Here is a 12,079-nt window from a genome sequence, read left to right as displayed (position 1 = left end):
TCAGTCAGTTTATAGGGGTCTCTCTTATGACAACTCAACACATGTTCTACAAGGATAACGTCACTGACTCAGAAGGTTAACTTCATTTCTGCTAGCCAGTGAATGGAGAATGGTTGCATATATGAAGGAGAAGGAATTTTGCAGAAAGAAGCAGAACCTCAGGCAAACAAAAGGCATGATTGTATGTAAGAAATCCTGCAATATATGTATAAACATGATGTGTGTATTCTTTTTATAGGGTGAGAGAGGTCCTGTAGGAGATATAGGCTTTGCTGGCCCTGAAGGACATCCAGGATCACCAGTAAGTATTTATATATTAGACAAATTACAGAAGAACCCTCCTTTATTTAAACTATACTGTAGATAAAAATAGATACTGAGGTCAGTATTCAGAAGATGACCAATGTATGAAATATCTAAATTACTGTGTAGTTATTAATAAGCATTAAGGGAATAACGCACAATATTTGCCACTTAAAGTATTAATTTCATAAGCATAATATACAACCAAACCAGAAAGTCAAATCTCCACACACCACATGAACAGCAGCAACAACACAGTGGAGATGATAAACAGGGCCAATAAAGGTACTTGTAGTCTCTTTATTGCTAATCTCTGACTTGAAACAGGCCATGTTTCAGCTACAGTGCCTGCATCAGTAGTCTGAGAAAAGATCATCAGAAAGGATTCTTAAAAGGAGTGTCGATCCACCTAATCCACAAATTAACAGTCCAGTCCAGTTCAGTTGCTCTTCTACTAGCCACTGGAAGCTAGGAAAATTACATAGATCCTGAGGGTGATGTTTAGGAGGGAGCAGGGGCTTGACTGAAAGTCAAAGATGGGGACTTGGCTGAGGAAAGAGATCTGCCTGGTGCTTTTGGGACACTGGCACCTTTGAGATGCCCCGAAGAGCATTTGGTCACTCATTAGCAGCCTGAAGCTCCTGAGATATGGAACAACATGACTTGCAAAGTTGAACACAAGGGGCCATATTCTATAAATGGTGCCTAAATCAGCAGGCACCTTGAAAAAAGGCACCGTCCACATGTCAATCAGGCTTAGGTGTCATTTAGAGAATCACGCCTTATGGTGCCTATCACAAAACTTAAGCACCTGCAAGGCAGGCCAAGGTTTTACTAGCCTACATTGCAGGCATCTAAGTTCATTACAGAATCGTACCTAATAGTGGTAAGTAGATATAGAGTAAAAATACACTTTCAAAGATGTAGTTATCTGTATCTGCACTATCTGTGTTGTTAACATACATTAGTGGTTTGTTGTGCGAGGGCTATTGGAGGAGGGCTGATGGACTCGCAAGGGGGGCTGCTGTTACATCCACGATCACGAGGGGGGCTGCTGATTAGAAGGGGTGGAAATGGAGGCAACTCATGGCAGATCCTTTACTGCGGGGACAAGGCCATTCACCGCTCTATGGGGCAGTAAATGGCCTTGTCCCCATACCCGCAGCAACCAGTTGATTTCTTCCCCCCGTTCCTGTGGGTTACCTGCTGCTAGCCGTGGGAAACAGTTACCGTGTCATTCTCTACTTCAGAGTGAATTCAACCAGTAGAGATGGTGGTTACTAGGTGGTTCCAATTCAACAAGTATTGCATTCAGTGGGGATAAACTTGAAGCAGTGGCATACTAAAAGGGGCAAGAGAGTCGGTCTTCCCTGAGTGCCATGTTGGTGAGGGCACCAGCACCCTTCCTCCTCTCTGCCCCCCCGCCTCTTACCATTCCTCCCTTTCACATGCGCACTCCCCATCCCTTTCCCCATATCTCTAGTTGAAGTTGTTATTCATGGCGGTCAATATCGTGCTCTTTGCGACCCTGTCAGCTCTCCCGCTGACATCACTTCCGGGTGCCGTGCAAAGGAAGTGAAGTCGGAAGTAACGAGGAGCACATTGTTGACCACCACAAGCAACAACTTCAACTAGAGGTACAATGGAAGCAGGTGGGAATGGGGAATGAGCAGGAGAGGCAGGCGGGATCAGGGAAGGAGCATGGGATGCGGAGACAAGGGAAGGGGCACCACTGCTCCAGCCGCTTCTCACCCTCGCTATGTCACTGGTCTGCAGTATTCCTAATAAGCAGGAGCCATGGAAAAGAGAGGATCATACTAGTAGTAGGAAAAGGACTCATGATTATGCTGCAGGGTTTTTTTAAGTTCAAAAGATTTTATTAATTTTCAACAAGAAATAAAGTGAACAATTGATAACATAGACATGACACAGCCTATCGCACAAGTGGTGACAAAATATGTTATATAATAAACGTTCCAGTAGCAAAAGGTACAACAAGCTGAGCAATGTCTACCATGTGACAGAAAAGGAAAAATCAGCACGTCTCAGAGGAAATATATAATTGCAGCAAGGTAGGTAAAAAATAGCCCACAGGAGGCCCATTGAAAGGTACTAGACTCACACCAAGGAGAAATGAGACATTAAGTTTCAAAGTAGCATAAATCATGTTCTGAACATCAGTGGCTCATTTGACAGTATGAGTTAACTGGGCTCCAGATTGTAAGGTAGGTATGAGCAACATTGTGTTTTTCCGCTATGACGCTTTCAAATTTAGTCGTTAAGCACACCATGTTCCACCATACAACATATTCCACTTTAGACAGATCCTTCCAACAGTGTAATATATTTTTAATAGCCAGATATAGTAATATGTTAAACAGTCTAAAATTATAAGCAGATAAGGTTTTTGAAAGGCCACAGTGCCCAAGTATGATGATTTTCAATTGCAGAAGAACTTGAATATTTAAGATGGAAGAAATAGATTCCCATACTTTTTCCCACTATATGGTTAAATGGCTACAGTAGTATATCATATGCGATAGGGAGCCCTCTTGATTCCCACAAGACCAGCACAGGTTAGATGAATCTTTTGAGATTCTTGCAATTTTTGTTAGGGTCCAATGTGTTCTATGTAATAAGAAATATATATATTAAAAAAACACACTTGCCGAACAGATAGACTTAAAAATGTAAAACCAGACTTTTCGCCAGACAACAAGTCTAAGTCTTTATGCCAAGCACTCATGTTCATTAAGGAGTTGTCAGCTGTTGTTTACAGCTCAGCATACCAATTTACGGCAGCATCCTTTTTAAAATTAATCAATGAGATCTTGGATACCAAGTCTGGTTTGTCCTTTAATGTAGTTATATCCATGTAGATAGAATTCAGGCAGTCTCAGTTGGAGACATCTGTATTGTTGGATCAGAGGGAGATTGTAAGTATCCATTTATTGTAAGACATCCATTTATTGTCCTTAATTAGGTACTGAATGATCCAGATTCCACATGTCTGCCATAATGTCCAATTCAGGGAAAATCATTGTATTCTTATTTTGTCGTTATGCCATAATGATATTTTGCCAGTTTGATTCCACATGGTGTTATCAAATAATAAAAGAATGCTGCAGGGTTCATGTCCCCCCACCCCACACCCCAATTGGTCCTTATGAGACCAGACCTGCAAGAAACCAAAAAAGGAAGAGCATGATTAATTAATATGGTGTAAAAGTTAATGTTAAATTAGCTTCCCCCCCATCCAATATGTATTCAATGTAAGATAACCAGTTGTGTAGCAAGGGTGAGTGGTGTCCAGGGCAGTGGTGCCCCTCCCCGCCCTCTTCTCTAAGCCCCTGCTCCTTCCTGACCCCCCCCCAATATTGTGTGTGCGCCCCCCCCCCCTTCCCCCATACCTTTTTAATTTTCCATGTGCAAGCAACAGCACGAACTTACTGCCTGCGTCGTGTCGGCTATCCCTCTGATGTCACTTGGGGCCCTGAAGTGACATCAGAGAGAGGAGACACCGATGTGAGTATCACATTCAAGGCTCCTAGAGCAATCAAGAGAAATCTCTACACATAAATCTCCTGGAGCTTCAAGCTATTTAGAATGCTTTTCTCACATTTCAGGACCGATTCAACTGCGTAGTATTGATTCAAACAGACAATCAAGTAATCATGTGCTAACTGAACAAACAGGAAGTACAGGATTTCATCAACTATGCCAGGAAGCAACTCAAATCTGGACTTGGGTGATCCATCTCAATGTTTTCTTAAAAGCAGTTTACCTAGAGAGAAACAAACCATCCTAACTGACAGATTGAGCAGACTTCAACCACATGAGTTGGCTCTCAACTCCAACACTCTGTGTCAGATCTTCCAAAAATAGGAACACTGGAGATAGATCTATTTGCATACCCCTTCAATTAAAAACTTCTACTATTTTGCTCCAGAATCTACCCTTATGTTTACCTGGAGTCAGATGCATTCCTCATCAACTGGAAGAACAAATTTCTTTATGTATTTCCTCAAATTCCTTTACTAATAAAGTCTTTGCTCAAGTGTCACCAAGAACAATCTACCATGATCCTAATAGCTTCATGGTGGCCTCATCAGCCGTGGTTCTTTTTTCTCTTGAAATACAGTGTTCAAGATTCCATCTCTCTATCAATCTTCCCAACATTACTGATGTAGAACAAGGGCTCTCTTCTACATCCCAACCTTGGTTCCATAGCTCTAACAGCATGGTATCTGTCGCCCACCCAGTAGAACTTTCAGATCTCTCAAAGCTGTTGATGGATATCATTGAAGTTTCTAGAAGACCATCCATACAATGATGTTATCATTTAACCTGGTGCAATCTCAAGTTGCTTAATTCGGTTTCATGTCCTATTTCTTCAGTACTTGATTACCTTTTACACTTATCTAACTCTGATCTTAAAACTACTTCAGTCAGCGTTCACCTCGATGCAATAATGGTGTTTCATATCTCTCTGGATAACCAACCTTTACTAGTACACCCAATGGTGTCTAGATTTATGAAGGGGCTTCTTCACACCAAGCCTCTAATCAACGCCCAGTTTATTTGGGACCTTGATGTCATCTTATCTGCCCTTATGAAATCACCATTTAAACTTCTTTCATCTATATCGTTCATGTTTAACCTGGAAAGTAGTATTTCTATTCTGCATCACCTCAGCACGCAGAGTCAGCAAGCTTCAAGCTCTAGTTTCTGAACCTCCTTTCCCATTCTTCTACCATAACAGAGTACTGCTTTGCAACCTTCCAAAATTCCTCCCTAAATTAGTCTTGGAATTTCATCTCAACAAGTTCTACCTGTTTTCTTCCCAAGGCCACATTCCCATCCTGATGAGGTGGCTCTACATAGCTTGTACTGTAAGCGTGCTCTTGCTTATTACTTGGATCACACAAAACCTCACAGAACTTCCACTCTACTGTTCCTGTCCTTTGATCCTAACAGACTGGATACTCCTGTCACCAAGAGAACCATCTCCACATGGCTAGTGGACTGCATATCCTTTTGCTATGCTTGGGCTGGGCTAACACTGGATGGTCATGTCATGGCACATAAAATTAGAGCAATGGCCTCTGCTTGCCCTGGATCGGCAGCATGGAATGGTGCTACTCTTTCTGTTTTGGCCAGGTACTAGTGACCTGGATTGGCCGCCGTGAGAACAGGCTACTGGGCTTGATGGACCATTGGACTGAGCCTGTAAGGCTATTCTTATGTTCTTATGATCCACTCCCACTGAGGACATCTGTTAAGTGGCTACCTAGTCCTCAGTTCATACTTTCCCATCTCACTATTTAGAGAGTTATTCCAGATGAGGTAGTTGATTCGGCCAAGCTGTTCTACAAAATGTATTCGCTGTTTAAAAGTAAACTACCCACCAACCCTATAGTTCAGCTAGGGCAGGGGTTGGCAGTTCCTGTCCTCGAGAGCCGGAGCCAGATCAGGTTTTCAGGATATCCACAATGAATATATATGAGATGGATTTGCATGCACTGCCTCCTTCAGATGCAAATCTATCTCATGCATATTTATTGTGGATATCCTGAAAACCTGACCTGGCTCCGGCTCTCAAGGACTGGAATTGCCTACCCCTGAGCTAGGGAGTCCCACACATGAGAATATGCTGCCTGCTTGTCCTAGGATAAAGCACAGTTACTTACCTGTAACAGGTGTTATCCGAAGACAGCAGGCTGTTGGCTCAATGATATGCTTTCTCTGAACATCTCTAAATCCAAGACCATGATCTTCCCCTGTAATTAAAAAATAAATATACAGGCTCAAATTAGCATAAAATATATTGCACTTAGAAAGGGACACAACCTCTTATTAGCTTATTAAGTTTATGAATTATATTCAATAAGCTAATTGTGCCTTGCATTGAGATTATTGTATTAAAATTATCAAATAAAGAATTTTTTTTTTTAAAGAAAGGGACACAACCATTAAACTACTTGGTGTAATTCTAGATGACAAATTATCTTATCACAAACACATCAGCTAATCTAATCTAACGGTTTACAATAATTAACTTAACAAATAAAAACCATAAAAAATAAGACTAAATTTCGGGAAATTAATTTTCAAAGTGTTTAGCAAATAAAGTAGTTTTTAAAGATTTGCGAAAAAATTGAAGTGAGCCAGAACTCCTTAAAAGAAATGGAAGATCATTCCAAAGTTGAGAAAACTTAAAGATCAGAGATTGACTAAAAATCTAAACTCCTTTAATCCCTTTTTTGGAAGGAAGAGATAATTTAAATTGTTGGTTACCTCTTGCAAAAGAAAGTCTGTAAGCGTAAGCATTCCAAGATAAAGGAAGGAGAGGAGTAAAGATACCATATAGGATTTTAAAAACAACACAAGCACATTTAAATTGAACTCTAACATAAACCAGGAGCCATTGGAGACTTTAGAGCAGGGGTGCCCACACTTTTTTGACTCAAGAGCTACTTTTAAAATGACAAAGTCAAAATGATTTACCAACAATAAAATTTTAAAAAACACAACGCACATTGTACGCATAGAAAATGTTAATTATCATTCCTATTCAGGGTTTTTTTCAAAGAGGTCAAAGCAGATGACTCTATGCACTGTCACCTCAGTATCAACCATACAAAAATAGACAAATACCCACCCCCCTCCCTTTTTACTAAACCACAATATCAGTTTTTAGCGCAGGGAGCTGCGCTGAATGCCCAACGCTGCTCTCGACGCTCATAGGCTCCCTGCGCTAAAAACTATTGCAGTTTAGTAAAAGGGGACCATATTGTAAAATATAGACAGCGGATATAAATTCAGAACTGTGCATAGTAAGTGAAGAGAAGTTTTCATCTCTGGGAATTTACCCAGTTAACTATTAAGTTATTTGGGCAAATTCCTTTGAAAACTGTGGTAATATTGCCTCCACTTTGCTAAATTTAAAATAAAATTATTTTTCCTACCTTGTCTGGTGATTTCATGAGTCTCTGGTTGAACTTTCTTCTTCTGACTGTGCATCCAATCTTTCTTCCCTTCTTTCAGCCTGTATGCTTCCTCTCCTCCACACCTCATTCCCTCCCCCAACTTTTTCTTCCTCTCTCCCTGACCTTTCTTTTTTCTCTCTTCATGCCCCTTTTCTTTTTTTCTGTTTCTCTTCTTTCCTTCTGTCTCCCAGCCTGCACCCTTTCTTTCTTTCTCCCTGCCCTTCCCCAAGCCACTGCCATTGCCGCTGCCATCGGGGAACAGGACCCAAACCGCCACCAATGGATAACAGGCGCCGACGCCACCCCAAGCTCTCCCTGCTTCGGGCCGACCAGCATTCCTCTCCCCAACGTCAATTCTGCCTTCGGAGAGGAAGTTCCGCCCAGCCAGGCAGCGATTGGCTGGCCCGAACTTCCTCTCTGATGGCAGAATTGACGTCGGGGAGAGGAAGACTGATCGGCCTGATAGATCGCCAAGGCAAAGTGAGTGCTGGGACCGCTCCTGTTCAATATATTTATTAACGATCTGGAGACGGAGACGAAATGTGAGGTTATTAAATTTGCTGATGACACCAAACTCTGCGGCAGGGTTAGAACCACGGAAGACTGCAAAGACCTACAAAGGGACCTAACGAGACTGGAAGAGTGGGCAAAAAAGTGGCAAATGAGTTTTAACATAGAGAAATGCAAGGTCATGCATGTAGGGAAAAAGAACCCGATGTTCAGCTACAAAATGGGGGGAGCATTGCTAGGGGTGAGCAACCTTGAAAGAGACCTGAGGGTGATGGTGGATACAACATTGAAAGCATCGTCACAGTGTGCGATAGCCTCAAAGAAAGCGAACAGAATGTTGGGTATCATTAAAAAGGGTATCACAACCAGGACGAAGGAAGTCATCATGCCGCTTTATCGTGCAATGGTGCGCCCGCACCTGGAGTTCTGTGTCCAGTACTGGTCGCCGTACCTCAAGAAGGACATGGCAGTACTTGAGGGGGTCCAGAGAAGAGTGACTAAACTGATAAAAGGTATGGAAAACTTTTCATACGCTAACAGGTTGAAAATGCTGGGGCTGTTCTCCCTAGAGAAGAGGAGACTTAGAGGAGACATGATAGAAACCTTCAAAATCCTGAAGGGCATAGAGAAGGTAGACAGGGACAGATTCTTCAGACTGTGGGGAACCACAAGTACTAGGGGTCACTCAGAGAAATTGAAAGGGAACAGGTTTAGAACAAATGCTAGGAAGTTCTTTTTTACCCAGAGGGTGGAGGACACATGGAACGTGCTTCCGGAGGTTGTGATAGGCCAGAGCACAGTACAGGGGTTCAAGGAAGGTTTAGATAGGTTCCTAAAGGATAAGAGGATTGAGGGGTATAGATAGAAGCAGAGGTAGGTTATAGAAATGGTCAGGAACCACTTCACAGGTCATAGACCTGATGGGCCGCCGCGGGAGCGGAACGCTGGGCGCGATGGACCTCTTCTTATGTTCTTATGAGTCCTGGGTGATCGACTCACTTTGCCTTGGCAAGCTACCGGTCGATCGCGATCGACCTATTGGGCACCCCTGCTTTAGAGCAATGGAGTCACTTGATTAAATTTATGTTTCCCAAATATCAATTTTGCAGCAGTATTTTTAATCAGTTGCAATCTATAAAGGCAAGATTTTGTGGTACTGAGGTAGATAACATTGCAGTAATCAAGGCGAGATAATATAATTGACTAAACTAATATGGAAAAATGATGATGATGAAAGAGGTGTCTGACCTTCCTCAACAAACACAGGTTAAAAAATCATTTCTTGACCACAGAGTTAATTTGATCCTTGAGAGAGGAGTCAAAGAGGACTCCCAAAAACTTGGCAGAAAGCTCAATCTGTAAGGAGGATCCAGAAACCAAAGCTACAGAAAGGGAAAGACAATCCAATTTTGGGCCTAACCATAATAATTTGGATTTAATTGTATTAAGCTTCATCAGGACCGACTGAGCCCAGGCTTGAAGTTTTGATATACAGAGATTCACTTTAGATGCTAGGTCAGTAGTATCCAGATCTATCTCTATCAATCAGCTCAGTAGACCAGAAATGTTTCTTCAAGTTAAAAATGATTCATTCCATCTCAAGTTTACTAGATCAAAAATCACTCAATATCTTTATTCACTCTGATCTTGAATCATCTGGACTACTGTAACTCTCTTTACCATGATATAAATCAAAAAGAAATCAGCCTTCAGATTTTATAAAACACTGCGGTAAAACTCATCTATAAGGCTAAAAAATACGACCATGTTACCACTCTCTTGAAACACACACACACTAGTTGCCCATTTCCCACCGCATCGCCTTTAAAATTTTATTTCTCGTCTTCAAAACAAAACAAGAAAACATACGAGCTTTCATCACCAAACTGTTGATCCCACATACTACTTCCCGACCATTACAATCTTCCCAAAAATCTCTCCTTTTAATTCTACCACTTCATTATATTTTCTGTGAAACAACACACAAGACTATTTTTCTATGGTGGCCCCGACACTATGGAACATGCTTCCATGGCATATCAGGAGTGAAACATCCTTATCCATATATAAAACAAATCTAAAGACTTTTCTGTTTAAGGATGCTTTTGCCTCTTAAGAAATTCCTTCCGGTAGGTAGTGCAATTCATTACTCTTTCCCCTTCCCAATGTATCAGGCCTTTATTTTCCTTTTTTTGAATATTGTATTTTTTCCCCCTTTCCCTCCTATATGTTTCTTGTCTTTTGCTTTTATAATTGACTTTTTAGTATGATGTATTGTTATGTAATGGGTTTTGTTTTGTTTTTCCCCTTTGGTTATAACCCTGTATTTTTATTGTAAACTGCCTAGACCACTGGTTCCCAACCTTGTCCTGGAGGACCACCAGGCCAATCGGGTTTTCAGGCTAGCCCTAATGAATGAGAATGAATGAGAGAGATTTGCTTATAATGGAAGTGAGAGGTATGCAAATCTGCTCCATGCATATTTATTAGGGCTATCCTGAAAACCTGATTGGCCTGGTGGTCCTCCAGGACAGGGTTGGGAACCACTGGCCTAGACGTAATGATAGGTGGGATATCAAATATATAATAAACTTGAAAACCACCCCTCCTCTCCTAGTTGGCTTCTTAGCTTTTTTAATGAACTGAAGGTCCCATGAGCTGACATCAGGCAGGAAGGCGCCAGCGCATGCACAGTACAGGCAGAATCGAGACTTTGAAATTTCTTAAAGTGACAGTACACTTTTTGCACTGTCCATACTGGCCTCCGTGGATGACATCACCCACACGTGAGAATATCTGCCTGCTGTCCTCAGATAACACCTGTTACAGATAAGAAAATGCTGTACAGCTCTTCTCCTTATTGAATAGCATTGCAGTATATACAGTAGGTTATGCTGTTTGGATGATCAGTTTACTCCTCTTTATTGTATCCTAGTAGAACTCTACACTCAAGGAGGGGATCCTTCCCTTCCTTGAGGATTATGAAAGCAAGAGCATCCTCCCTTCTGTTTGGAAACATAGAAACAGAAACATGATGGCAGATAAAGGCCAAATTGTCCATCTAGTCTGCCCATCCACAGTAACCATTATCTCTCTCTCTCTCCGAAAGATCTCATATGCCTATCCCAGGCCCTTTTGAATTCAGACACAGGGCTAGATTCACTAAGCTTACCAATTGTGTCCCGACCAGTTTACGAGCATTCCCCAACTCGATTCACTAACCTCCTGGCTGATCAACCTCCCACCCGATCCGATCCATCCATGCAAATGAGGGGAAATGGCATGCAAAGTAGGAAGGCAGTGATTCACTAAACAGAAGAAGAAACACCAATTGGGCTGGTCGATCCAAAAAGAAGCGACTACTCAAGACCAGTCGCTGCCGCCCCTTTCCTGCCAACTCTCTTGCTCTCTGCCTCCCCATCCCTGCAATGTGAGCCTGTGGTTTTAACCCATGGGTTAAAAGCATGTTCTCTTCCATCTAGCTGCAGCATGTTCTGGCTAAAGTGTGTTCTGTCCACTTAAAACTGCAGCCATCACCCCACCCCCTCCCCCTTGTTTTGACCTTTCTTGTGCGGTCTGCACATGCGTCTGAATCACTCTGCAGCGATCCATGGGGGTCGCTGTGGGTCGTGCCTCTGATCAAATTAATTTGCATGAGGACACGTAGTGAATCGGTCACCCAACAAGACTTGGCCACGGATCGCCCAACAAGGTGAGCTGTAGTGAATCTAGCCCACACTCTCTATCTCCTACTCTGACTCTGAAGATCTATTCTAAGTTCCTTCTAAGATGCCTTGATAAGAATCTTTTCCAAGCTGTAGGAAACATTTTGTTCCTTCTGCCTTTAGGAAAACTACTATCTATTTTACATTCAACTGGGTAGTGTTGGTCAAAAGTACTTAAATAAAAAGTAAAAATAAATGTATGTTTTTGTACTTAATAGTACAGTGAAGACCAGAAAAAAAGTTACTTCACTGAAAGTAAAAAAAAATTGCCTAATAAAATACTTTGAGTAAATACATATACAGCATAAATGGCTACAGCATTGAATGCAATGATTGTTAATGTTACAATTCAATGTCTCCCCTCCCCCTATTACAAAAGCATAACACATTTTTTAGTTCCAGTTGCGGCAGTAACAACTCCGATGGTCATAGAATTTCTTTGAGCGTAGCAGCTACTAACACCATGGCCAGCGCTACGCTTTTGACAAAGGAGAGGTTTATTTGCTGTTAGTAAAACTACATTTTTGAAAATGACTGTCACTCATATGAGTG

General features: G+C 41.8%; 1 protein-coding gene across 5 annotated transcripts in view; it reads left to right on the top strand.

Annotated features, from left to right (window-relative positions):
* The window catches only part of COL19A1 (collagen type XIX alpha 1 chain), an 885,342-nt gene that overhangs the window by 751,747 nt on the left and 121,516 nt on the right, over window positions 1–12,079 (top strand). For all 5 annotated transcript variants that reach the window (XM_033936698.1, XM_033936699.1, XM_033936697.1 and 2 more), the window contains exon 45: window positions 239–301. In XM_033936698.1, coding sequence (XP_033792589.1) covers window positions 239–301 — 63 coding nt within the window. The remainder of the gene's footprint in view (window positions 1–238; window positions 302–12,079) is intronic.

This window comes from Geotrypetes seraphini, chromosome 3 (assembly GCF_902459505.1).
Source record: "Geotrypetes seraphini chromosome 3, aGeoSer1.1, whole genome shotgun sequence".
NCBI lineage: Eukaryota > Metazoa > Chordata > Amphibia > Gymnophiona > Dermophiidae > Geotrypetes > Geotrypetes seraphini.
The sequence above is the reverse complement of the archived record's forward strand: the minus strand, read 5'-3'. Positions and strand labels throughout refer to the sequence as shown.